Source organism: Pungitius pungitius, chromosome 7 (assembly GCF_949316345.1).
Source record: "Pungitius pungitius chromosome 7, fPunPun2.1, whole genome shotgun sequence".
NCBI lineage: Eukaryota > Metazoa > Chordata > Actinopteri > Perciformes > Gasterosteidae > Pungitius > Pungitius pungitius.
In genome coordinates this window covers 21,253,705-21,278,029 of record NC_084906.1, presented here as the reverse complement: position 1 = coordinate 21,278,029, position 24,325 = coordinate 21,253,705, and the positions used below count along the sequence as shown (strand labels likewise).

At 48.6% G+C, this 24,325-nt stretch overlaps 3 protein-coding genes across 6 annotated transcripts in view; 2 read left to right on the top strand and 1 right to left on the bottom strand.

Annotated features, from left to right (window-relative positions):
* Positions 1 to 1,085: 1,085 nt before the first annotated feature.
* On the bottom strand, positions 1,086 to 13,943 carry osbpl1a (oxysterol binding protein-like 1A). 2 transcript variants are annotated; one of them, XM_037469639.2, is made up of 29 exons: positions 13,806 to 13,943; positions 10,790 to 10,913; positions 10,634 to 10,719; positions 10,435 to 10,509; positions 10,236 to 10,347; positions 10,062 to 10,147; positions 9,180 to 9,324; positions 8,910 to 8,977; positions 8,784 to 8,828; positions 8,630 to 8,703; positions 8,403 to 8,466; positions 8,218 to 8,319; positions 7,274 to 7,402; positions 7,101 to 7,182; positions 6,447 to 6,553; positions 5,305 to 5,458; positions 4,719 to 4,884; positions 4,129 to 4,204; positions 3,775 to 3,909; positions 3,559 to 3,656; positions 3,295 to 3,477; positions 3,111 to 3,218; positions 2,943 to 3,032; positions 2,730 to 2,856; positions 2,371 to 2,484; positions 2,137 to 2,260; positions 1,939 to 2,029; positions 1,769 to 1,789; positions 1,086 to 1,579 (listed from the first exon to the last, which is right to left on the bottom strand). In XM_037469639.2, exons 1-29 carry the CDS (start codon positions 13,887 to 13,889, stop codon positions 1,477 to 1,479), a joined length of 2,973 nt encoding a protein of 990 aa, XP_037325536.2. In that variant the 5' UTR covers positions 13,890 to 13,943; the 3' UTR covers positions 1,086 to 1,476. The 2 variants fall into 2 exon arrangements, with proteins under 2 accessions (XP_037325536.2, XP_037325537.2); XM_037469640.2 differs by lacking the exon at positions 1,769 to 1,789.
* On the top strand, positions 13,876 to 22,305 carry impact (impact RWD domain protein). 3 transcript variants are annotated; one of them, XM_037469644.2, is made up of 12 exons: positions 13,876 to 13,978; positions 14,421 to 14,479; positions 14,961 to 15,089; positions 15,205 to 15,257; positions 15,370 to 15,432; positions 15,516 to 15,601; positions 16,607 to 16,735; positions 16,826 to 16,920; positions 17,964 to 18,037; positions 18,159 to 18,249; positions 20,410 to 20,562; positions 21,873 to 22,305. In XM_037469644.2, exons 2-12 carry the CDS (start codon positions 14,432 to 14,434, stop codon positions 21,915 to 21,917), a joined length of 966 nt encoding a protein of 321 aa, XP_037325541.2. In that variant the 5' UTR covers positions 13,876 to 13,978; positions 14,421 to 14,431; the 3' UTR covers positions 21,918 to 22,305. The 3 variants fall into 3 exon arrangements, with proteins under 3 accessions (XP_037325541.2, XP_037325540.2, XP_037325539.2); XM_037469643.2 differs by lacking the exon at positions 13,876 to 13,978 and having other exon boundaries at positions 14,306 to 14,479; positions 20,410 to 20,547; XM_037469642.2 differs by lacking the exon at positions 13,876 to 13,978 and having other exon boundaries at positions 14,306 to 14,479.
* Positions 22,306 to 24,170: 1,865 nt separating this feature from the next.
* The window catches only part of LOC119216622 (histamine H3 receptor), a 5,405-nt gene continuing 5,250 nt past the window's right edge, over positions 24,171 to 24,325 (top strand). Inside the window, exon 1 of the mRNA XM_037469641.2 lies at positions 24,171 to 24,325. This exon is cut by the window's right edge and continues 401 nt beyond it. The gene's annotated coding sequence lies outside the window, so the exon portion shown is untranslated.

Below are 24,325 nucleotides of genomic sequence, written 5' to 3'. Positions count from 1 at the left end.
TGTGTGTGTTTTTGTGTGTGTGTGTGTGTGTGTGTGTGTGTTTGTGTGTCTGTGTGTGTCTGTGTGTGCTTCTTTACATCTCCATGTCACATGTCCACTGTGAAAAACGCCTCTGATCCTGGACGTAATCACTATAATTACATCCAAATGTTCTGGCAGTTCATCACTCCGTAGTGTGAGCAGTTGTTTCTCTCCACACACACACACACACACACACACACACACACACACACACACACACACACACACACACACACACACGTTGCTAAAAGCCTCGTTGTTGGTGCTCATCTGACTGACCTTCAGAACGGTTCCTTCGCCGCGGTGAGCGGCGTGAAGGCGGTTACTACGGCAACGCGGCCTGCAGCGTGTCAGGATTCTTTCCTCATTCAGACTCTTCTCTTGTTGTGTGGCAGCTTTGCGTCGGCCACGGGGCGAATGTTTGTGTTGCCGCGGTTACCGTGGAGCCAGGTGTGAGGGGCGGGTCTACGTTCAACAGGTGCACCCAGCTGCTGTGGGAATGTCATCATTGCTGTGAAACTATTGGTGAGATTCAGGAATTAAATCAATTAAATTAAATGTGTGATTTGTTACAATAACAATAACAAGCTTAACAAGGTAACGCAACACATTTTCTTTTCCAAACATGTTTTGCTCTCTGAGGAGAACAGCTGGCTCAGTTACACCTCCACTAGTCATCCGTTTATCGTGGAGATGTGGAAACCATGACAGCTGGTACCACCTTGCTGGATCCGGAGGGTCCGTCCTCCAATAAATGCATCCAATCCGATTTTACTTTGCAGCAATCAACACACTTAACAGCAACATGGCAGCACACAGTGAGTCAGTACTAACATCTCTGTAGCTTCAGTTCCCATCTTCTCCTCTTTCAGATCCTGGATCCGTCTCATGAGACCCGTTTCCCCACCTGATCTCTCGTTTTGAATCATCTGAGGCACAGGGCCACTTTTAGATCATAAATCCAGTTCTCAACGTGTTGGCAAAGACCTCAACTTTGACCTCAACAGAGACTTTAAGTTGAAGATCCCCAACATACAAAAAGTAAAAAAAGACAAGAATGCATTGAAGAGTTTTATTTCAGTTTCCACTAAAATACCTTCGATGCTCTCAGGGAGACAAAACGCCATAAAATCCAACCATTTCTACGTGGTGTGACCTTTGACCCCCGGCAGGTTGCATGATGAACACGTAATAATAAAGCACATATGGGAGGTGTGCTTCATGGAATCACAGGATTTACACCACTCGGGTTACAAGTCGAAGTGAGATTCATCGTCTACGAGCAGAAGACACACGTTTATATACATGAATATGTTTAAAGTCACTGTGTCAACATTTAAAAAGAAGGAAACGAGAGGTTCTCCACGCCATCAACTGAAGGTCTTCTTTGAAAGCTTCTACAGCCGCTGAGGAGATAAAGGCCACGCTGTCCTTCGGAAAGGAGTCGTCCCTCAGCTAGAAGATGTCCGCCTGCTGGCTGAACTTCCTGTCCCAGTACTCGCCGCAGAAGAGCCAGTCCTCAGAGTCCGTGTGGGGGTTCGGACCCTGCTGGAACCACCTGAGCACAGCGGAGACCCATCAGCACTCACAGGGGGGGGGGGTTAAGAGCTAAAACTAAAGAGGAATACGTTTGGACATTAAAGACATCGTCTCCTAACTGCGATCCAATCACGGCTCTCTATCGCATCGTAACAGCCGAGATGAGAGGTCACGTGACCACATCACACATTTCATCAGGAGCTCTGACCTTGGGCCCGGGGCGGGACTCCTAAACATCAACGCCGGGATGCAACAGAGAAAAAGACATTCAAGACATTTAAAACGCTGCATCAAAGACAGAAAAACTGTAAAATGTCCACATTCCACAGAGGTTGATCTGAGGGGTCAAAGGTCAATTGAGGAGGAGGAGCGCCTCACCTCGTCTTCCACTCCTCTTCACAGCTGGAGCGGTCCTTGCGAGCGGCTCTCTGTTTTTCCTCGAGTCTCTTCTTCTCCTCGCTGGCGACGTCTGTTTGGACACAAACATTGTGGAGCTTCAGATGTCAGCCGCCGGGTTCTTGGTTCTTCCCCCCCCCCGCGCCCCCCCCCCCCCCCCTGCAGCTGCAGGTGCGTTACCGATGTCTCCGTTCTCCATGGCCCGGATGTCCGGCCGCAGCCTGCAGTCGGTCCGGGGGAGCGAGGCCTCCATCTCTGTGTGCAGCTCGTTGAGCTGCATCGCAAAGGACGTGAAGCTGTACATCTGCAACGTGAGGACGTCAGCAAAAGACAACGGGCAGAAGATCATCATCAGAACATCACAGCGGGCGGGGAAACGCACGCTAACGCTAGCTCCTGGCTAACCCCTCCCACCTGGGTGGAGTTGGCCGGTCTGGGTGCGATTCTCCACAGCAGCTGGCTGCCTGGAATCATCTCCACGGTGTCTGCAGCCGGGGGGGGAACCTCGTCGAGAGCGCCACTGCAGCCCTGAGAGGGAGGAGTCACACGCGCCTGTCAATCAGCTACTATTTCACCCCAGTGATGTGTCTGTTCATCAGAAGGAAGAAGGTGGTATCATCATCATCATCATCATCTTCCAAATTCTCCTCTAATCAGTCGCCACGCTGCATTATTCACACAATGAATCACGATTTTAACACATTTCTGACCCCCTGCTGCTCTGGGGGGGGGGGGGGGGTTGTGTGTGTGTGGGGGGGGGGCGGCCTTCGTACCGCTTTCCCGCCTTTCTTCTCCGCGGCCGCCTTCTTGTCGCTCTTCTTGTGCGCCTCGAAGGCGGCGGGATCGACGGCGTAGAGACACTCCGTCCACTTCCCGTAGAGAGCGCACAGCTTCTTCCTGCTGTGGACACACACACACACACACACACACACCTCAGCAGGGACTCACTGTGTGTGCGTCTCCTTGGGGTTGGGGTCAGGCCGTACCTTTTGTCCACAATGTGACCTTCGACCTTGTGCAGCTCTTTGCCGAACAGGCCGCAGGGTTTGAAGTTGAGGCAGCACCTCTCTCCAGTTCTGAGTTGGAGAAGATGAAAGGTGATGTTCCTCCTCAGCGCTCACACTGCTTCTTACGCTCATTGTGCGCGTTAGAACCTGTGGTTGAGCAGCTCCATGGTGCCGTACTGCTCGATCCACAGCTGCCCCACGATGATGTTGTGCACGCAGCAGGTGGGGTTGGTCCAGGTGTACGCCTCGTTGTGCCTGCAGGGGAACACGGGGGCTTTAAGGAGCCACGTCTTCCTCACCAATGGGCCTTGGACCCACCTGAGCTTCTTACTTGGGCAGCTCCAGCGTGATGAGGCCTTTAGGCTCCGCCTCCACGCTCTTGCCCCAGAACTTGAGTTTGGGGTGGATGGAGCCGTGGAACACAAAGTCCTGCTGGAGGCCCTCGGCGTGGAAGGCGCTGACCGGAGGGTGGTGGCTCACCTGCTCCGAGAGGAGCCTGAAGCCCAGGTCCTCCCTGGGGGGGGGGGGGGGGAGGAGGACTTCAGGTATGTCACATTTAACCAAGGCGCCGTGTGACCCCCCCCACCCCACCTACCTGACCAGCTCGTAGGTTTCTCCCAGCAGAGGGTTGAAGGGCTTCCCAGTCCGCTCCCACTGGGACGCCACGGCGGAGACAGCGAACGCAGCCACACACTGTGGACCCCCCCCCACACACACACACACACACACACACACACACACACACACTTTACCACTTTGACCCTTTGCACATCGTCTGCTGGATGGACGTCCAGCAGGCCGAGGCCCCCACCTTCATCCTCTGGGTGGAGTCGGGGCAGGCGTGGGCCCTCTGGAGGAGGTAGGTGTGCTCCATGTACTCCGCCAGGCGCTGCAGGAAGCTCAGCGGCTCGTTGAAGATCACCGGCATCGTGATCTTGGAGAGTTCCTGAGGCAGAAGGTCCAAATAAGAATTCTGACTAAAAATGACGAAGAAGGATTGTGTTCATCTGCACGAGCCCTCACACATCACCTGAGGGCTCAATACGTCAAAGGGAATATTCATCTTCATTCATGGGGGGCCTTCTCGAGGAGGTCGTGTCCACTGGATCCTTCACAGAAACAAACCACCACCTCAGAGTCTAAAGAAGGATGAAGAAGGCCTCACCATCCCGATGCAGTTCCTCAGGATGCTCCAGATGCTGAAGTCGTTCCTCGAAAACATCGGGGCTGGTAAGCTGGTCCTGGTCCGACACACACACACACACACACACACACACACACACAGACACAGACACACAGACACAGACACAGACACACACACACACACACACACACACACACAGACACACACACACACCTTGTGGTCAGTCCATAATGAACTTTTATCAGGGTGCAGATGGTTAAAAGTTTTAAACCAGTAGGTGGAAGACAGTAATTAAGATTTAGTGATTGTACAGCGGTTATTTGTGGTGACGCAGTAAACAAAATGCACCCGGGGGGGTCGATCCGATGATGAAACGTGAAACGCATCTTCAGCTCATTCTTGCATCACACACATCAATATTTAACAGACGTCTCCTTCTCTGTCCTCCGCCAGTCGACTGTGAATTATTGAAGACGCAGAGTGGAAAGACTCGGGGGGGGGGGGTGTGGGGGGGGTCACACCTCGACGCCGCCGGTGTTAATAATCAGTATTAATAATGTGTAGTGTTGGGGGGGGGGGGGGGGGGGGGGTTAGGCCTCCAGCAAACCAACCTGTGTTTCGTGATGCCGTTGGGTTGAGACTCTTCCTCGTCGCCATGGCGATCCTCCCCCGACACGTGGGGGGGGCTGCCTGACATGACGGAGCCTTCGTCCTCGTCCTCCCCGGACCGACTGGCCACCGTCTCAAAGCCGCTCAGAGACGTCTCAGAGTCCGATTCTGATTATTGTTGGAGAGGGGGGGGGGGGGGGGGGTCAAAGGTCAAAGGCACGTGTGTAGCTTGTGTGTAGCTTTGAATCCTGATGTAATGTATTCACGCTCACACACACACACACACACACACAATGAAGCTTATTGGATGGTGTGCGTTTGTTTGTTGCAGGTAAACTTAAAGACATCAAAGCAGACCACTGAACTCGCCTCGTAGGACCCCCCCACAAAGAAAACGCTGATTCATGCTCAACATGCTTCAAGTTATTTCATCTAAAGCAGCACACGGCTTACGTCACGCTTCAGGAGCACAGAAAAGTGTCCCATAGTCCTGGGGAGGGGGGGGGCAGAGCAGGACATGAGAGGGTGTGAGCAGGAGACCTTCCCCACGATGACCTCCGCTTCTCCCCGACCCCCCAGCGCACTCACCGGAGACGGCGTCGTGGAACTCGTCCTCGCTGGGGGGCGGCGGGCCTCCGACCACCGACTGCTCCAGCTGGTGATGCTCTGTGGCCAAAGTCTGCAGCGCCTCCGACAGGATGCGGCTCCTCTCCACCTGCTGCTCCAGTTTCAGGCTGCGCACCTGAGCGCGCACACACACACACAGGGACACACACACACACACACAGGGACACACACACACACACAGGGACACACACACACACACAGGGACACACACAGGGACACACACAGGGACACACACACACACACAGGGACACACACACAGGGACACACACAGGGACACACACACACACACACAGGGACACACACACACACACACACACAGGGACACACACAGGGACACACACACAGACACACACAGGGACACACAGGGACACACACAGGGACACACACACACACACACAGGGACACACACACAGGGACACACACAGGGACACACACACACACACACGTTCATAACTCATTTTAATAACGAAGGTTTTGCTACTTTTTAACTATTATTTCTGTGGCTTTTTTTAAATGATTGACATTTCCTTTACATTTAGTAGCGTATCAGCAGGGAGGCGACATTTAAACCGAGATGAAGATCGTGATGATAAAACCTTTGATTTTTTCTCCTCAGCACGTCTCATGTGCTCCTCATAGAGTTATTAACATAGATATATATATATATATATATTTATATATATATAAATGTTCTTCTTGTCCAGGGGACGTTTCTACCACTTAATGCCTGATGAACTGATTGAATCGAGCTGCTAGTGGACACGGAGGCCGCTCGGGGGGGGGCCTCAGGGGGCGGAGCCTCCTGCAGGAGAAGGGACGTAGAAATGCAGTCTTTTCATCAAAAGTCCCCGAGAGGGACGTGATCTTCCATCATAATCAACATGCATTGAATCGCACACAAAGAGAAGAGCATGTGACGCGCGTGGTGGTGGTGGTGGCGGCGGGGGGGGGGGGGGGGGGTCGTCTTCTAAATTACAGTATTTATAATGTAGGGTCAGGTCCCTGAAATCAAAAGGATTTATGTCACAATAAAAGCATTTGTTTTCTTACTCTTCCTTACGTCCTGAGGACAAAATCAACCAATCAAGAAGAAGACTGCTCACCACTTCCTGTCTGGAGAGGAGGCCGAGACAGACACGGAGACACGAGCTCGTCTCGCCAGACAGCACACGGATTTCTTGTAATTTCTGCGTCACAGTGGACGGAAAACCTAGAGGGACAAAAGAGAGATGGAGGAGGGACAGACGGACGGATGTGGGACAGAGGAGGGACAGAGGAGGGACGGACGTGGGACAGAGGAGGGACAGAGGAGAGACAGAGGAGGGACAGAGGAGGGACATAGGAGGGACGGACGTGGGACAGAGGAGGGACAGAGGAGAGAAAGAGGAGAGACAGACGTGGGACAGAGGAGGGACATAGGAGGGACGGACGTGGGACAGAGGAGGGACAGAGGAGAGACAGAGGAGGGACGGACGTGGGACATAGGAGGGACAGAGGAGAGACAGAGGAGGGACAGAGGAGAGACAGACGTGGGACGGACGTGGAGGGATTTTCTTTTCTTAGTTTCTTGCTTCTTCAGAACACTTGTCTCCCTCTCTGTGATTATCCTGTAAATGTCCCCGCTGATGTCCAATGAAGGATCATCTCGTCTCATCACTTTTAAATCTCCTCACTTTAATCAGACGAGGTCTCTTTAATCTTTTCCTCTTTATTATTTTATGCATATTTGAATACTAAGATGCCAAAGAAGGTTTTACTCTCAGTCAGCCCGCCGTCCCTCAGCATGGAGACAAGAGCTTCCACCTCCTCCTCCAGCTTCTCCTGGTGGGCCTCCGCCGCCTGGACGCAATGAGAGGAGACCAGCGATGAGCAAACGCAGGGGGGGCGGGGCTTCTGAGGCCGTTTTTTGGGGTCTTTTCCTCCATGTCACCTGCAGCGAGTCCGTCAGCTCCCCGACCGACTTGGCCTCCTCCTCGTGCTCCTCCTCCTCGCTGCCTTGCTCCTGGGAGCAGTAGTGGGTGCTGTAGGCCGAGTGCTCCTCCGCCGCCTGCAGCCAGGCCTGCAAAGACCACAGAGACCACCGCGTGAGTCGTGACCTTCGACCCCTGGGGTCCTTCCTCAAAGCGTTAAATGCTGTGCACCGAATGCATTATTCAGCACGGACTCTAAATGTTTGTTATTATTATTCTATTAATGTGAAATGAGGGTGAAAATCACAAGATGTAGATGTTCTTGTGACGTTTCAGACCTTTGATGAACTTTGTCTTTACTTCTATAATCATATTTATATTCAGGCAGCTGTCCGTCACGTGAAGGATGACGGCGCTGCGATGCTCACCGCTAAACCAACGTGTGAATAAATATTATTAACATTAATATCATCACGTTACGTAAGGCCGACTCGTTATTAACATGACAAAGAGCAGTTTTAAAGAGGAAGAAGACGCGCTGGATGAGAAGAGGGGACGGAGACAGCTGGTGAAAAGACGCTTTCACTTTATGCTGAAAGGCCGTTTTCTCCTGGTGTGAATCTTTGCATTTCATTCTGCTGCCGGCAGCTGCACCAAGAAGTGTGAACACATCCCAGCGTTCATTATGCATGGCGCCTGGCAGGGAGCCAGCCCAGAAAACCACCGCATTTATACCCAAAAGGTTTTTGCAAAAGTAATTGTGACAAATAAGTATGTTAAAAAAGTTTGTTACTTTAAATGTGACTGAAATATCTCTGTAATCAATGTGAAATATATATTAAGAAAACATGAAAAATACATGAACATTTTCACTGAAACCTCATTGATATTTATGTCTCGTGTGTCCTTCTTCGGGGGGCGGAGCCTGAAAAAGGGACCCGACTGACGGACAGGTGAGACGTACCTTGGCCGCTGCCTCGGCGTCGCCGCTAGGAGACACTTTGAAGTGATGCACGCTGTCATCGAAGCACTTGAGGGTGAAAGAGCTGCTTTCTTTGGCTCGCAGCTGGAAAACATGAAGAAAAAAGAGAGTCCCGACTGAAGCAGCGCAGGAATAAAAGCGGCGCCGGAGGAGAGACGTCAGCTCACCAAACACTGGGAGCGCGTCAGAGACTTGCAGCCTTGTCTCCTCACGTTGGACGCTGCATCCGACCTTCACACCAGGGACAGAGACAAAAGGGACAGATGTCTCAACGGTGGGACAGAACCAGAGCAGAGAGGATTCTGGGGGATTCTTCCAGCGCCTCTCCAGTCAGAAGCTCCCATGATTGCGGCGCTCCTCTCCAGTGATTGGAGGAGAGAGGCGGGCCACCTACTGTTTGGAGTACCAGGACATGACCCCGTCCTGGAGGACGACCCAGTAGGAGCGCCAGCCGAAGAACCTGGAGCTCTGCGGGAGGCAGCAGGTTGTCGACGTTATCGCTCGGCCTGTTTCTGATTGATAGAAAACCACTGGGAGGAAGATCTCACCTTCCAGAGGAGGCCCTCGTGCTTCTTCACGTGCCGGGTCCCACCCTGCGAGGATCACACATGAGAACCAGGGAGGAACTACGACAACTTCAGTCCGCAAAGCCGGACCCTGAACTCAGCACTCACTGCGTGAGCGATGCCTTCGAGGACCAGCTTGATCGCCGCACTGCTCGCCAGGTCCAAAGCCGTCTGGCCTGCGAGTGGAGGAGGAACGTTAGGACGTTAGAACGTTAGAACGTTAGAATGGAAGGACACACTGACATGTGTAGGTTATTTAAAGAAGGATAGACAGAAACATCATGGAGTTCTGTGGGAAGAATGGATGATGATATAAAGCCTCCATCCTCCAAACACATTGAGCGATTGAGGACCTCCACCCGAGCAGACAGCCCCCACCTTTGTTGTTCTCCACGTTGGGGCTGGCTCCGCCCCGCAGCAGCTTCAGGACGCACGGCCTGTGACCTCGATAGGAGGCCGAGTGCAGCGGCGTGTTGCCCAGCAGGTCCCTGCAGTTGATGTCTGGACTCTTCTTCCTGCTGAGCTGCAGCAAACAGGCAGTCAATTCCTCATAGAGGTCTATGGGAGCAGAGGAGTCGCCCCCTGCTGGTCACTGCACAGAAGTAGAGTCATTTCGTCATAGACGTCTATGGGAGCAGAGGAGTCGCCCCCTGCTGGTCACTACACAGAAGTAGAGTCAATTCCTCATAGACGTCTATGGGAGCAGAGGAGTCGCCCCCTGCTGGTCACTACACAGAAGTAGAGTCATTTCCTCATAGACGTCTATGGGAGCAGAGGAGTCGCCCCCTGCTGGTCACTGCACAGAAGTAGAGTCATTTCGTCATAGACGTCTATGGGAGCAGAGGAGTCGCCCCCTGCTGGTCACTACGCAGAAGTAGAGTCATTTCCTCATAGACGTCTATGGGAGCAGAGGAGTCGCCCCCTGCTGGTCACTGCACAGAAGTAGAGTCATTTCGTCATAGACGTCTATGGGAGCAGAGGAGTCGCCCCCTGCTGGTCACTACACAGAAGTAGAGTCAATTCCTCATAGACGTCTATGGGAGCAGAGGAGTCGCCCCCTGCTGGTCACTACACAGAAGTAGAGTCATTTCCTCATAGACGTCTATGGGAGCAGAGGAGTCGCCCCCTGCTGGTCACTACACAGAAGTAGAGTAATTTCCTCATAGACGTCTATGGGAGCAGAGGAGTCGCCCCCTGCTGGTCACTACACAGAATGCAGCTTTAACACATTTACAGAACTGTAGTAGTTTCAGCACCAACCAGCCGAGTTAAAGTCGACTGGTCTCCTTCTCGAGCAGCTTCCAGGAGTTCCTCCTCCAGTTTCCTCTCTTCCGTTCTCTGGGCGGCTTGTTTCCCCAAAGCGATGTGGAAGAAAAGACGATTTTATAATCTATAGACCACATCAACAACTTGTATCAGTATTAAATCTCTCACCTTCCAACATGCCTCTGATCTCTGCATTCTGAGTGACATCTCTGGGAATCTGTGCTGTCCCGTTGATGACAGTAGCGCATGCTTCATAGTGCAGCAGCAGCATGACAACCTCCTGATACGGGATTCATTGGTTCATTGAATGACTGGATGAATAAATACATGCACACCGAGCAGCAAGAGAGTTTAAGACCCAAAGTACCTTCCTCCCTGTGAAGGCAGCTTTGTGCAGCGGTGTGTCTCCGACGTTGTTGGGCAGGTTAACGTCTGCACCAACCTGCGGGAGGGGGGGGGGCGGGACATGTTAGTTCTTCTGAGTCTGTATGAAGCTAAATGACATGTAATGTAATGTGTCCGTCATTAGAAACAACTTTAATACTTGTTGTGTAAAGAAAACCAACCTTCAGTAACTCCTCCACCACATCTTTGTGTCCAAAGTAACAGGCCAAGTGAAGAGGTGTCCATCCCAGATTAGACTTCCTCTTCCCTGAGGGACAACACACTGTGCGTTACACATACACACACACACACACACACACACACACACACACACACACCTCTGCAGTTGATGTCGATGTGCGTCTCCTCCCTCACGGTGGACAGGAGCAGCCTCTGGAGCCCCGGCAGGTCTCCGTTCCGGGCGAACTGGAGGAACTGCTCCTCCGGCTCCTCCATGGACCCCTGTGGAGAGCAACGAGAAGAAGAAGAAGAAGAAGATGTTTTTCATTCCTGTGACTCAACCTCATGAAAAAGATGCTTTCAGAAGTACACACTGCCCCTCTGAAAAGAAGATGCATGGCGCTTACTGATAATCATTTAGAGATGAATGGCAACGGAACGGATGGAAGCAACATGAGAGCTTTAGATAACAGCTCAAGTGGTTTAATGTGCCTCTTTCATGAAGTTCAGGGACTCACAAGAGACGGATTAAACCACAATCAATGCCTCAATAACATAATCACGCCCTGAATTCTGGAGTTATGGCCTAAAAGAAGTTCTCAGGAGGTCACAGTGACCTGTGAACACCTAATTCTAGCTGTGTCTCAAGGACGCTAGGCTGCATCCTTAAGGACACTAGGCTGCATCCTTAAGGATGCTAGGCAAGGACGCATTGGTCCACCGTATACGTCACTTCGTGACTCAGAATTCACATTTTATACATAGTTTATACTTTATATAAAACTTTAAGTTAGTAAAAACTTCCTTTGCTCCTTTAGTTTAGTTGTGTGATTATGAACTAACTTTACATTTAGTTGTGTTTTATGGAAAAGGAGGAATGACATTAAGCTGCTGTAATATTCTGTAAAAAATTACACTTAAAACAGCTGGTATCCTAAATAATAGAAAAATAAGAAGTCTTATAATACAAGTTAATAAATGCGTGTTGTTGTTTTTATTGACAACATTGGTGGAATCTCCTCTGCCTTAAGGTTGCATTTGACTTTTAGCTGAAAGTAATTATGAGTAATTATATATTATACATTAACTGGTTTAATTTGAATTTAAAATAACCGGAAAATGTTCTTCTCTCAGCCTGAAATACGTCATGCTCCAGAGAAGAAGTTTATCTTCTTCATCTGTGCAGGTTGCTAGGCAACGGGAGCAGCGGCGGTAAAGCTGATGACGCAAACAGGAAGTCCACCCTAGAACAGACCGTCCCATGTCAGAGACCAGAAGGTCCACAAAGGATGGAGGCTACAAGGCGATGAGACACAGCTGCTGTTCACGTCCTCCGAGTCCAAGAGGACGTTTGGACTGAATGTGAAGAAATAACCGCAGAGGCTGATTGCATCACTGGTCCCGCCCACCGCCCTGATTGGCTGGCTGGGTTACAGCAACGCCCACTCTTCTTCTACTCTACTTCCTCCCTGCACTTCTGCTCGTTATCCCGTCTGCAATTTGTTTCCAGAGGTTGTTTTTTTTACAAATCAATCAATCAATCAACGGTCAAATAAATAAAAACATTATTGAACCATTATTTGACCAAAGAAAAGCAGAGTTCATTACATTACGCTGAGATTAAAATGTTGCCCTGATGGTTGAGCAGCGTGATCACAGCTCACAGGTGATTGGAGCACAGTGTGAAGAGGGCGGAGTCACAGGTAAACCTGTTCACCGGGCGAGCCCCTCCCTCCCTCTGCAGACAGTTTGTCCTCTCGTGATCATGTGGTTCGTTACTTCTTTGCCATCCACACGTGACATTCCCCCCCCCATCCTTTCATACCAGAGTCATGTGGCCTGGGGGGGGGGGGGAGGGACTTCCTGTACAGCTGGTCCGGTGACTGAAGCCTTTCGTCATCTTTCTGACGGTTGCTTTTCAAAACTTGTGTCTTGTGACTTCTTGTTTTCTGTCACATGTCCCTTTAGACGGAGGTGTGAAAGAGATCCATGTTCACCAGGCTGGGGGGGGGGGGGGGGGGGTCGCATGAAAGACCCAGTCCAGATGCATTATGGGAAATGTAGGGTCCATCGTGACGGGCTGAAATCAACATTCTGATGTTGGCATTGAAGGGAAACAGAGTCTTCTGGTTTCATTACAGCTGGCTGGACCAGAACCAGAACCAGATCCTGGACCGGATCCAGGACCAGCTTGAGCTTTACCTGTAACGTCCTATTTAACATTTCCTTCGTCTTTGAACGTCCATAAATATGAATAAACAGTCTGGTAAACATGAAATTTAAAGAAATCTGAATAAAAATCGCCGCCCCCCCTTGTGGGCTTTGAGATGTAAATGATGGCGAAGTGGCTCCAGATGTGACATGAATGTGACATTACAATAACACGCCGGAGACACAGAGGACATCTGGAGTTACGCCAAATACAAGTGGAACAAAAGCAGGATGTCACATATAAACACATATAAATATATTATTCCCCTAATCACCGGCTTTATTTTGACCCTCCATGTCGACCTGCTGCCATGGTGACGCACAGGAATGTAAAATGCATCATATTCAGCCTTTTACCAACGTAAACGTTTGACTCAGAGTAGATTTATTCATTTTTTTTATTCAATATTAACCAGAGGGACCAAATGAAGGGAGATGACATGGAAATACTCACAATACTACCACGCTGCAGTACTTCATGGTAGTAGGCGATATGGAAATAAATATAACAATTTCCGATAATGAAACGATATTGTTGGGTTGACGTTGAGCTTTAATAAAAACATTAATAATCCTCAGGATGTGACGACTAAGTGGGTAAAAGATATTTATATCAGATCTATGTTCAGACTACATACATCAGATAGTAGTACATTAGTACATTAGTGGTACATTATCAGAATGTTTGACCCGGAAATGATTATTCTGTTCATTTCCAAGATTAGTTTTATTAAGTCGATGGTTTATGACGTATTATTCATATACATCATAAACCAGCCTGATGTACATCATTTAAACCACAGTCACGTGCACAGATTATTGATCCATCAAAATCAGCTGCTCCCTCATGTCAGCTACAGTTTATTGATCCGAGCTGTTTGTGTCTCTCACTAATTGGAAATATAAAGCACACACATCTATGTTTGTGTGTGTGTGTGTGTGTGTGTTAAACAGAACACTCACTGCTTCCACTGTTCCGGTCCCGAGGGGAGCAGATCCGCGGTGGTCGGGGTCCTCTTGGGGCCGGACCCCCCCGTCGTGTCGCATGTGACCCCTTTAGACCCTTTGAGCCACTTCCGGGCGGCCTCTAAACGTCACGTGGCCCCCACCGGTCCCCCCGGTTTCCGTCTTCAAAGGTAACGAGGTGTCTACAGCCGTCCGTCTTTCCCTGTCTCACACACGCACACACAAACACACACACACACAAACACACACCTCTGCTTCTCTGTTTACACCGATCAGCTGATCTGCGCAGGGCGGAAACATTGCTGCTCCTTTCAGAATAAAAGCTCTCCCTGCTATTTCGAACACGGAGAAAAACTGGCAGCCACGCGCAAGTCACGCATTATTTTACAGATTATGACTAATTAGATGTTATGAATTTATAAAGCAAAGACTTGACACGCGACGCGTCCTTCTTTGCTTCGTCTTCCTTTATTTTGTCGAGGGGAACTCTTTGCCCCGGAAGCTCTCGACACTGGCTGACGTCACGCACGCGGGCTGGACGTCACCATGTACTTCACGTGCCTTAGATTTCAAGTTAACGGCTTATTGACTTCTTTACTTCCATGTTTCTAGTAGTTGGACACATGGCTGACGTCACACATCCGGAGGATGCATCAGACCTTCAGGATCAAGTAAGAAAGCCTCTGCTTCAGTGTGTTAGTGTGGCCCGCATGTGCGCATGCGCCGAACGATACCTGTGGGGCAGGTGAACAGGAGGTCCAGATCTCACAGTACCGAGAATGAACCCAGAACTCAGGCTTACACGTCGGAAATAATCAGACACGCGCACACAATGCGGGTCTGACCTCATTAGCATAATGAGCACGTGATGTGTGAAGCGCAGCAGGTGTGTTGTAATCTGCTGTTACTGTGTAATTGTAGTAAAGAAATATCTACCAGAGGAGCTTTCCTTCTTTCTTTTGGTATAATAATCATACAACACTTATCAAAAAGATGTGCCAAGGTTCTATACATTTATAACAATAAAAGTAATAAAAGAACACATTTAAATACTAAAAGAAATCTATATGGTCTCTGCTGGAGGGTCTGTGTCTGTCCTTGGTGGACTAGTCTGATGTCTTCATGCTGATGGGTCTTTGTCCCCTGGTCCAGATCGAGGAGGTGGAGGCTCTGTCCTCCATCTACGGAGACGAGTGGTGCGTCATCGACGAGGCCTCCAGGATATTCTGCATCAGAATATCTGACGACCTGGAGGAGCCAAAGCTGACCGTGTGTTTGCAGGTAGATGGAGACATAATGACATTTATACAATATATATAGATAATCTATATATAGATATAATTATAAATGCATTAGTCAAAAGTTTCTTTCTTCCATCTTGTCTCCTTTTGATCAGATAATTCTCCCACCTGATTACCCGAGTGCCGCTCCGCCCATCTACCAGATCAAGTGAGTCTATTTGCATTTCAAATTGAATCTGCTGAATCAAAGGGACGTCCCTCTCAAAGGCCTCTCGTCCTCCCACTCGACCCCCCCACCTGTTTGCTCTCGCCTTCTGCAGCGCGGCGTGGCTGCGAGGCCTCGAGAGGACGGAGCTGGCGAGCGGCCTGGAGGACCTCTACGCGTGAGTTCATTGTGGCGGGGGGGGGGCTCCGTGTGCCTCTGGGATGCAACTGGCCCTCGTTCTTCTCCGTCTCTTCTCTGCAGGGGCCACGCGGGGGAGAGCATCCTCCACCTGTGGGTGGAGAGGGTTCGAGAGTTCCTCGTGGACAAATCCCGGCGCTCCGAGACGGGTGAGTCATCGGTCGTGTGCTAAGCCCCGCCCACTTCCGCCCTTCAAAGTTGTCCGTTATGTTTGTTGGGCGTTATTGTGTCCTCACACGCTGCAGCTCTCTTATGGACCGTCTCAGCAAACACTAACTCAGCTTTGAGGTTTGTGTTTTACAAAGTGACGTCAGCTAAATGAAACGTTCATCGATGAACGTGTGTTGAAAGCGTTTCCTCTCTCACAGACGCTGAGGTGGGCGGGGCCACGCGAGCCGGCGCCTCTGATTCAGCAGCAGCTCAATTATTGCATCCATCTGCTGTAGAGATGGAGGGATCATCTAGTTCCATTAGCACAACAGCTATCTGGGGATCAGATGAGCACAAAAGGCCGCTGGGGGAGCGTGAAAAAAAATGAAAGGAAAAAAATCCCCCCCCCCCCCCCCCTCCGGCTGTGAGTGACTGCTTGGGATCCCGATCAATATCTGCGTAATGGCTTCGGTTACCTCAGCAGAACCCTTTGGAGTTTAGAGGAGGAAAAGATGCTGGAATTAGATTCCTCTACAGGTGTCGCCGTCAGCGTTTTCTTCCTGGGGGGCGGGGGGGTTATCTGAGAAATGAATACATGAAGACATGAGCTGTCCCTGTCTGTGATTTATGTGGTAATAAGTAGAACTGGTCAGGCCGGGGGGGGCCGGGGGGGGTTAAAGATGCGCAGTGCACAGAAAAGGAAATGAAAGGGAAGTGAATCTGGACGTTTGGTTGAACGAGACCAGACAGAAAAAAGGACAGAAATCAAATCTCTTTAAACTCAATTTTTTTTATAGATTATGTGGAGACGCTTTATTTTGAAAAGCCTTTGTGTGTGTGATGAGGCCACGTGGAATAAACACTGCAAGATTCCCTCGACAAAAATGATTGATTTCCAACTAGTTCATATTTACTGAAGTAAAATAGTCGTGAGTCTTAAATGTGAAAGAAGAATTAAAGCAAATAAGCTGTGAGTCCAGTTGTGACTCCTCTGGTTCCTTCAGAGGAAGCTTCAGAGGAACCTCTGCAAGGGAACGTCACGGCTGAAGAGGAAGATGATGAAGACGTACCAGACCTCAGGACTCTGAAGCTCAACACAGAACCTTCACATCTCTTCGTGGATCATTCAAACGGTACCGCCCACTTCCTGGAACACGTAACATGGATCTAGTTAGTTGTGTCTATCTTATCTTATCTATCTATGCATCTATCATTCCATGTAGATGTAGAGATTCCTCCTATCAAACATGGAACCACCATCACAGACCGACGCAGCACCTTCCAGCCTCATTTAGCCCCCGTGGTGACTCCCAAACAGGTAAACAACAACAACAACAACACACGGCCCGTCGGACAACAACACCTGAGAGGAGCTTCAGAGGAAATAAACGTGCTTAATAAACAAAGTGGAACATCAACACGGCTCCTTCCTGCTGGAGGAGAAACGCCCCATTGGGCCTGAAAGCTTCCACCTGCTGAGGAGAGATGTTTACTTCTAAACATTAACCCCCCCCCCCCCCTCCCCCCCGGGGAACAGGTGCTCAGAGCAGAGGGCGACCTGAGCAGCATTTACATATTCACAGGGAGACAATGTTACGAGAGAAGTGGGGATGGAAGTTTGTTAAAATTAGAAAACTGTATCATTTATTTAAAAAAAAATAGTTTAACTAAGTGCTGCTCATTCTGCACTGACCTCTGTTGACCTTCATGATGTCATTCATCTGCAGCTGAGCTGTAGTGATGCAGTGATTCAGTGATGTTGTGATGTGGTGATGCAGTGATTCAGTGATTCAGTGTTGCAGTGATGTAGTGATGTGGTGATGCAGTGATTCAGTGATGCAGTGATTCAGTGATGTAGTGATTCAGTGATGCAGTGATTCAGTGATGCAGTGATTCAGTGATGTAGTGATTCAGTGATGCAGTGATTCAGTGTTGCAGTGATGTAGTGATGTAGTGATTCAGTGATGTAGTGATTCAGTGATGCAGTGATGTAGTGATTCGGTGATGCAGTGATGTAGTGATTCGGTGATGCAGTGATTCGGTGATGCAGTGATTCGGTGATGTAGTGATGCAGTGATTCAGTGATGTAGTGATTCAGTGATGTAGTGATGCAGTGATTCAGTGATGTAGTGATTCAGTGATGCAGTGATGTAGTGATTCAGTGATGTAGTGATTCAGTGATGCAGTGATGTAGTGATTCAGTGATGTAGTGATTCAGTGATGCAGTGATGTAGTGATTCAGTGATGCAGTGATTCAGTGATGCAGCGATTCAGTGATGTAGTGATTCAGTGATGCAGTGATTCAGTGATGCAGCGATTCAGTGATGCAGTGATGCAGTGATGTAGTGATGTCATCTGCAGGTCAAACTGTTCCTGGGGAAGCTATACGAGAACAAGAAGATCTCAGGGGCCACGCACAACATTTATGCTTACAGGTCAGTGATGTTGTATGAAGATCCCTGTGTGTGTGTGTGTGTGTGTGTGTGTGTGTGCTTCTCATGGGGTCACTACCACTGACATTCACAGATGCTCCTTTTGGGTTCTGTGTGTTTGAAGGATTTACTGTGAGGAGAAGAACCGGTTCCTGCAGGACTGTGAGGACGACGGGGAGACAGCAGCTGGGGGGCGGCTTCTCCACCTGCTGCAGGTTCTTACAGTTTGTCCTGAAACGCTCACATTGAGTCATGAACAGAAACCACAGTGATGGTTATTGTTCATTTTACACCACGAAAACCATTTTGTTTTAAGATGTTAAATGAATGAATACAGCTTCATTAATTATGAAGATAACTGTTTTACCACTTCTAAGACTTTTTTAAATATAAAAGATGAAGGACATAAAGGCTTTAATTAGTAATTATGAATTATTTTTCATATGACTCCTGAAGCCCCTTTTTACCTCGCCATCGTCCCATCGGGGTCGAGCCAGTATCGCATCCTACCGTCTCCTTATCATTTCAATATGACATATAGATAAATAAACTTTGATAAAACAACATGAAAAGCTTTTATTAAAGACGGTTTCATTTCCCGTTGCAGGTAGAAACCACATACGTTACACAATGCCGTAAACATCCCACAATGCAATGCGGTAGTGCCACAACTCGCTTCGATGCTTCCATGTAGACGTGAGGTGGAATTAACGGTTTATTATTCAACCCACAAATCATCCTTCGGTCACGCGAGGTTCGTTTGGGGTTGCCGTGGCGACGCGTCTCCAACCACCGAGGAGGGCGGCTCACTTACTACAGTCACGTTTTTATTCACATTTAAGTCCGCTGAACAAAGTGCACGCATTGGGAATGAAGGCCAAAGATTTAAAAAAGGTAACAAATACCTGTTGTAGTTCTCATTCCAGCCACAGGAGGCAGAAGTGCAGCACGGCACCGGGTTCTAGAAGAACTACAGAACCCATGAGGGACTGTTTCATGCTCTCTGAACACCGCTAGTTTATATCGGCATTGAAAAGCAACTAATACGACCAACAAATGAAGGACTAACTGATTCTAAGTGTCAGAGTTGAACTAATCATTATTATCACTATGATGTTTAGATCATTTCATCACAACGTGAAAATTGCGAAGCTAAACGTCTACTTATTTTCTTGAGAAAAGTCATCTCCACATGATTTATTGGCTCGTGGAACACAGCACTCGTATTTACATAATGTGAAACCCTCTCCACACAAATAGCCCACAAAATCTCTCTCATTGCACATTTCAAAGAGGCACTTGTGCTGTCAGATGGTGCAATGATTCTCTCTCTCACACACACACACACACACACACAGACACACACGTACACACACACACACATACACACATGTACACACACACACACACACACACACACACACACGTACACACATACACACACGTACACACACACACACATACACACATGTACACACGTACACACACACACACACACACACACACATACACACATGTACACACGTACACACACACACACACACACACACACACACACACACACATGCACATCACGCTGATCGTCCATGCACTTTGTGTCTGGCCGTAACGTCTCTTGAGGCCCGAGACGAACCCACAGCTGGACGCTGTCGCTCTCGGTAGCAGAAGGCGCTGAGATCAGTGACTCGAGTCACAGATCGTACTCGCTGGCGAGATGGTCGGCGGCGCCGCTGTGACCGCGTCAGAGCGGCCAGTTACTGGGAATTAGTGCTTTGGCTACTCAACGAATTTGACTCGGTTAACGTTCTCCTCCGACAGAAGCACCATCTGCATCTCATTTTACAGCTTCAACAAATGTTCCTTCAAATGAGAACACTAACTAACCATTGAAGAATACTGATTTCATCAATGGATTCTGGTGTATTTAAAGAGATCAACGAGTACATCTTCAGAATGAGGAGGAGAAAGTGATTTAAATGCATCATCGTTCACTGATTCGTGCACAGCAGAACATCCCTTTGCTCTGGTTCTGGTTCTCTCAACCCTCCTGTGGTAGAACCCGACACTCGAACAAACACACTGAAAGCATCTCAACTGTTTCTTTAATACACAGCGATTGATGAGAGCAGCTTTAATCACAGATAAATCCTCATGTCATGGATGATGACTCAGACCTTCGTGCTGCTGAGATGAAAGTGGAGCCTCATTTTCTCCTCTGACTCTGTGGATCAAAGTGACCACGGAGGGGGAATCACCCCGAGCAGTTTCATCTCCACGGCGACGGATTCGCTTAATGAGAGATTTGTATCACCCGAGCCCGGGATGAGGGGGCGTGGTCTGGCGTGCTGAACGTGTCCGTGTCCCCCCCCCCACAGATCCTGGACGTGCGGAACGTGGCGGTGGTCGTGTCCCGGTGGTACGGAGGCATCTTGTTGGGTCCGGACCGCTTCAAGCACATCAACAACTGTGCCAGGAACCTCCTGGTGGAGGAGGGGTACGCCGTGAGCCCCTCGGTGAGAGACCCCCAGGTAGCACTCCCCCAAAGGAAACGGGTTCAAGACGAGCCGTCCGTCCGGTTTCTGCTCATCAGATGCTCACAGTCGACTTTAAATAACATCCGTCTTCACAAAAAGTAACTTAGTTAAGTTTAAGTAATGAAGCAACATCTTCTCTCGTTGTGGTAGATGTATCCATCAGAACATCAGGAAGAACGTCACTCTTTGTACTTGTTGTTGGGTCATAGAAGAAACGATTTAAGTAACGAGGCGGCGCGTAGCTCTGGGTCATGTGACATGGATTCCTTATTAAAACGTAGAGTGCTTGCACAGCAGCTGCTGCGTTGGGGACACGGCTTCATTTGAAGTGTCTGGTGGCCACATGTTGCAGATCAAACACCCTCTCAGCGGCCTGAAGTTAGGTCCGATCCGCTTTGAAGTCTCCTTTGTGTTCTTATTTCACCGGGTAACGCGATCGACCTTTTGAGCCGATGCCTCGGTAGATTAAAGGTACCTGAAAACCTGCTCTTAAAACGAACCGGACTTCAAAACCCCATCAGGTCTCTGAAGGAATCAGAACATGGTCCCCCCCCCCCCCCACCCCCACTGTGACAGCCCGTTACCGGAGAGCAGATCGACTCCTCTGCAGAACCCGCTTCTAAAAAGCTGCTTACTTCTGAAACCAACCGCTTGGTTTCAGCTGTCCGTCAGAACCTTTTTGATTGACAGGTCAGATAAGATAAGAATCTCCTGCAGATGTGATCAATCTTCAGCTGCTGTTTAGGCCCAGAGTGGACAAACCAGGAGGACAGCCTCGAGCTGCAGAGGAAAACACCCTCAATGCATAATAACTCTAGAATTATAATTTAAAATAGCTTGATGAGCTCTCAAAGTCTCCCCATTCCACAACCTGGTGGGGGGGGCACACATTGAGTGCACATCAATGTAAAAGCTGTGTAATGCTCGTACTACTGTACCTTGATGCATTGGTTTGTCCTACTTGAATCATTTCAGATTCGATGTGGAGTGAAACGACTGAAAGCCCTCGAGTCCGATTGTGATTGATGTCAAATACGATCAAATCTGTGAACACGTTGATTTGATGCTGCATAAGACGCCATGTTTGGATTGATGTAATTATTTGAACACATTAAACCAGCCGATCAGTGCATAGTAATTTCACATTTCACATTTCAGTGAAGCACAGCGGGGGGGGGGCATTGAGTCATGAGCTTTAAAACAGCACTTAAGTATGGAAACATGGAAGAAGTGTTTGGCAGCGTTAAGTGCACTGCTAATGGAAGATAATTATCCTTCTGTAACCCTCTGATCTCCGTCCTCAGGATGAAGCCGCCAAAAAGACCAAGAGGCCAAAAAGCAAGAAGTAAAAAAAACACATCCTTGGTTTTGACAGGAGGTTTTTGGAGTGGATTCAGACGAGACTCAATGCAGACAGCGGGGGATTTATCGCATCTTTTAATGAACGTGCTTTGGGTTTTACTCATCCTGATTAAAAGGCCGCTACACGTGACCCGGGGCTTTGATCCAGGTCCAAAAGGCCTAAAAAAAAAAGACTCAAATACACATCTTTCAGTTTGTAAATGTTTGATTTACCTCTTTTCCGTTGGTTGGAATTATTTTCACGCGATGATCTGCTGAACCGAACCCTCACAGACGTTTGACACGTATCTTCATTTCTGCAATTTCAAATTGTGTTGAAGAATCCCAATGTCTTTTTATTGAGAAATATGTCTCCATTAAAATGTCCAACAGTGACCTGTCTTTCTGCTGATTGCTTTAACTTTAACTTGAATGAGAAGCCTTCAAATGTAGAGCAATAGGATTTGTTCCAAATATATGACTATTTCCACTTTATATTCATCGCACACATTGATTTTTGAGAAAAACACATAATAATGAAATGCTTTGATGAAGGATTTTGTTCTGGGGAAGCAGCACTTTAATTTAAAATATGAAATGCGTGAGAACTCCACCAGAGACCAAGTGTGGATTCAGGCGGAGAAGATTCTCATCTCATTCAGTGTGACCATGAAAACACGGTCAGACATCAGCGCGCAACCGCGCATTTCCCACAATGCATTTGAGTTAAAGCTGCAGGGGGTCACCTGGTGGGGGGAGGCCCGCGGTGCAGGTGAACCTCCCTCAGCTGCTTTTGGGTTGGTTTGCAATGAATGAATGAAGCAGCTGATCTGGAGTCAGTTTCTCTTCAGCAGGTTCAGATTATTAATATTATTTGAGCTTTTCACTGGCTCCACCCACCAAAATCACTGATATCACTGAAATATCACTGAATGATATATGTACAGCACATATAAAATAATATAAATAATAAAACAATGAAAATCATAGAAAATGACATGTTATTCATTGTTTAATGAATAAACAATTAATGATTTGCATTAGGATTTATTTACTATTACAGGACAGGAGAATAATCTGCTCCGTCCATCCTGGATACCTGCACACCTGTTCACCTGCTCACCTGTTCACCTGCACATATGTTCACCTGCACATATGTTCACCTGCACATATGTTCACCTGCTCACCTATTCACCTGCACACCTGTTCACCTGCACATATGTTCACCTGCTCACCTATTCACCTGCACACCTGTTCACCTGCTCACCTGTTCACCTGCTCACCTGTTCACCTGCTCACCTGTTCACCCTCAGGAATGAGGAATTAGGCAGGAAAAAATCACTGCAGACCTTCACATCATGATTCAGACTCCTCCCCTCTAGGGAGTATTGTACGCCAAGACCACCTGAACCACCAAAACTACCAGAACCACCAAGACTACCAAGACTACCTGAACCACCAAGACCACCAGAACCACCAAGACCACCTGATCCACCTAAACTACCAAAACTACCAGAACCACCAAGACTACCATGACCACCTGAACCACCAAGACCACTAGAACCACGAAAAACCACTAGACACAGGAACAGGCCGTCTTGCTTATGAACAATTAGACACACTGCACCTCTATTTGCTGTATACTGTATATACTTAGATGTATTCATATTATTTATATTATAAATACATATCTCGTGTATTTGTATGAAGAAACATGGACAGTCTGTGGGGGGTCACATGCACACATCAGCACACTGATTGTGCAGATAAAAGGGAAAGATGTTGTTTGTGTTGATGGTCGGTGACGTACAGACAGTGAACTTTGACCTCTGGGTCCCCGGCCTTTAGGGATCCTTCCGCTCTGCTTCTGGACTTTAATCAGCTCCACGTTCAGTGAGAAGGACTCTTCCACAGCAGAGACAGGAGACAGAAAATGTCAAAGATCTTATTTTGTTCGGGGTGTTTCATTCATCTGGTGGACAGCTAGAATCCAAAATAAATGAACACAATTGGAAGGACCACATGTCCTCTAAGGACTTTGGATGATTGCCTACATTATAATGTCTTGAGAAGAGTTTAATCCAACATCCTCGAATTGCTTCCAAATGCTAATTTAGATTTTCTTAAAGCATTTCCTCTCCAAGGAAAACCACTCTGAGGCTTTTATTTTGTAAATATGAGCGGATGCAGTAGTTATATTCACCAGTCGTGGGTCCTTGACTGGTGACAAAAGCAGATGTGCGCTCCGTGGTCCCCGCACATCCAGCAGCCGCCCGGCACCGTGCGCACCGACCGGGCCGCGCAGAGAGAAGAGCGCGCGCGTCCAGAGGAGCGACAGAGCCCGCAAATACAGGACAGACACCTGTCGTTTCTACCCGAGTCCGAACCACGCAAGGATTCTGAGGTGGGGGGTAGG

Excerpts from the sequence above, each read along its gene's own strand:
- osbpl1a (XM_037469639.2), bottom strand. The coding sequence starts at position 13,889 with ATGCGACACGACGGGGGGGTCCGGCCCCAAGAGGACCCCGACCACCGC. Across the intron at positions 3,657-3,774 it reads ACTCCACCCAGAGGATGAAG|TGTGTGGCTGCGTTCGCTGT; the intron begins GTGGGGGCCTCG and ends GGGGGTCCACAG. Across the intron at positions 3,033-3,110 it reads ATGGAGCTGCTCAACCACAG|AACTGGAGAGAGGTGCTGCC; the intron begins GTTCTAACGCGC and ends TCTCCAACTCAG.
- impact (XM_037469642.2), top strand. The coding sequence starts at position 14,411 with ATGTTTCTAGTAGTTGGACACATGGCTGACGTCACACATCCGGAGGAT. Across the intron at positions 15,258-15,369 it reads CCGCCCATCTACCAGATCAA|CGCGGCGTGGCTGCGAGGCC; the intron begins GTGAGTCTATTT and ends CGCCTTCTGCAG. Across the intron at positions 15,602-16,606 it reads ATCCCGGCGCTCCGAGACGG|AGGAAGCTTCAGAGGAACCT; the intron begins GTGAGTCATCGG and ends TGGTTCCTTCAG.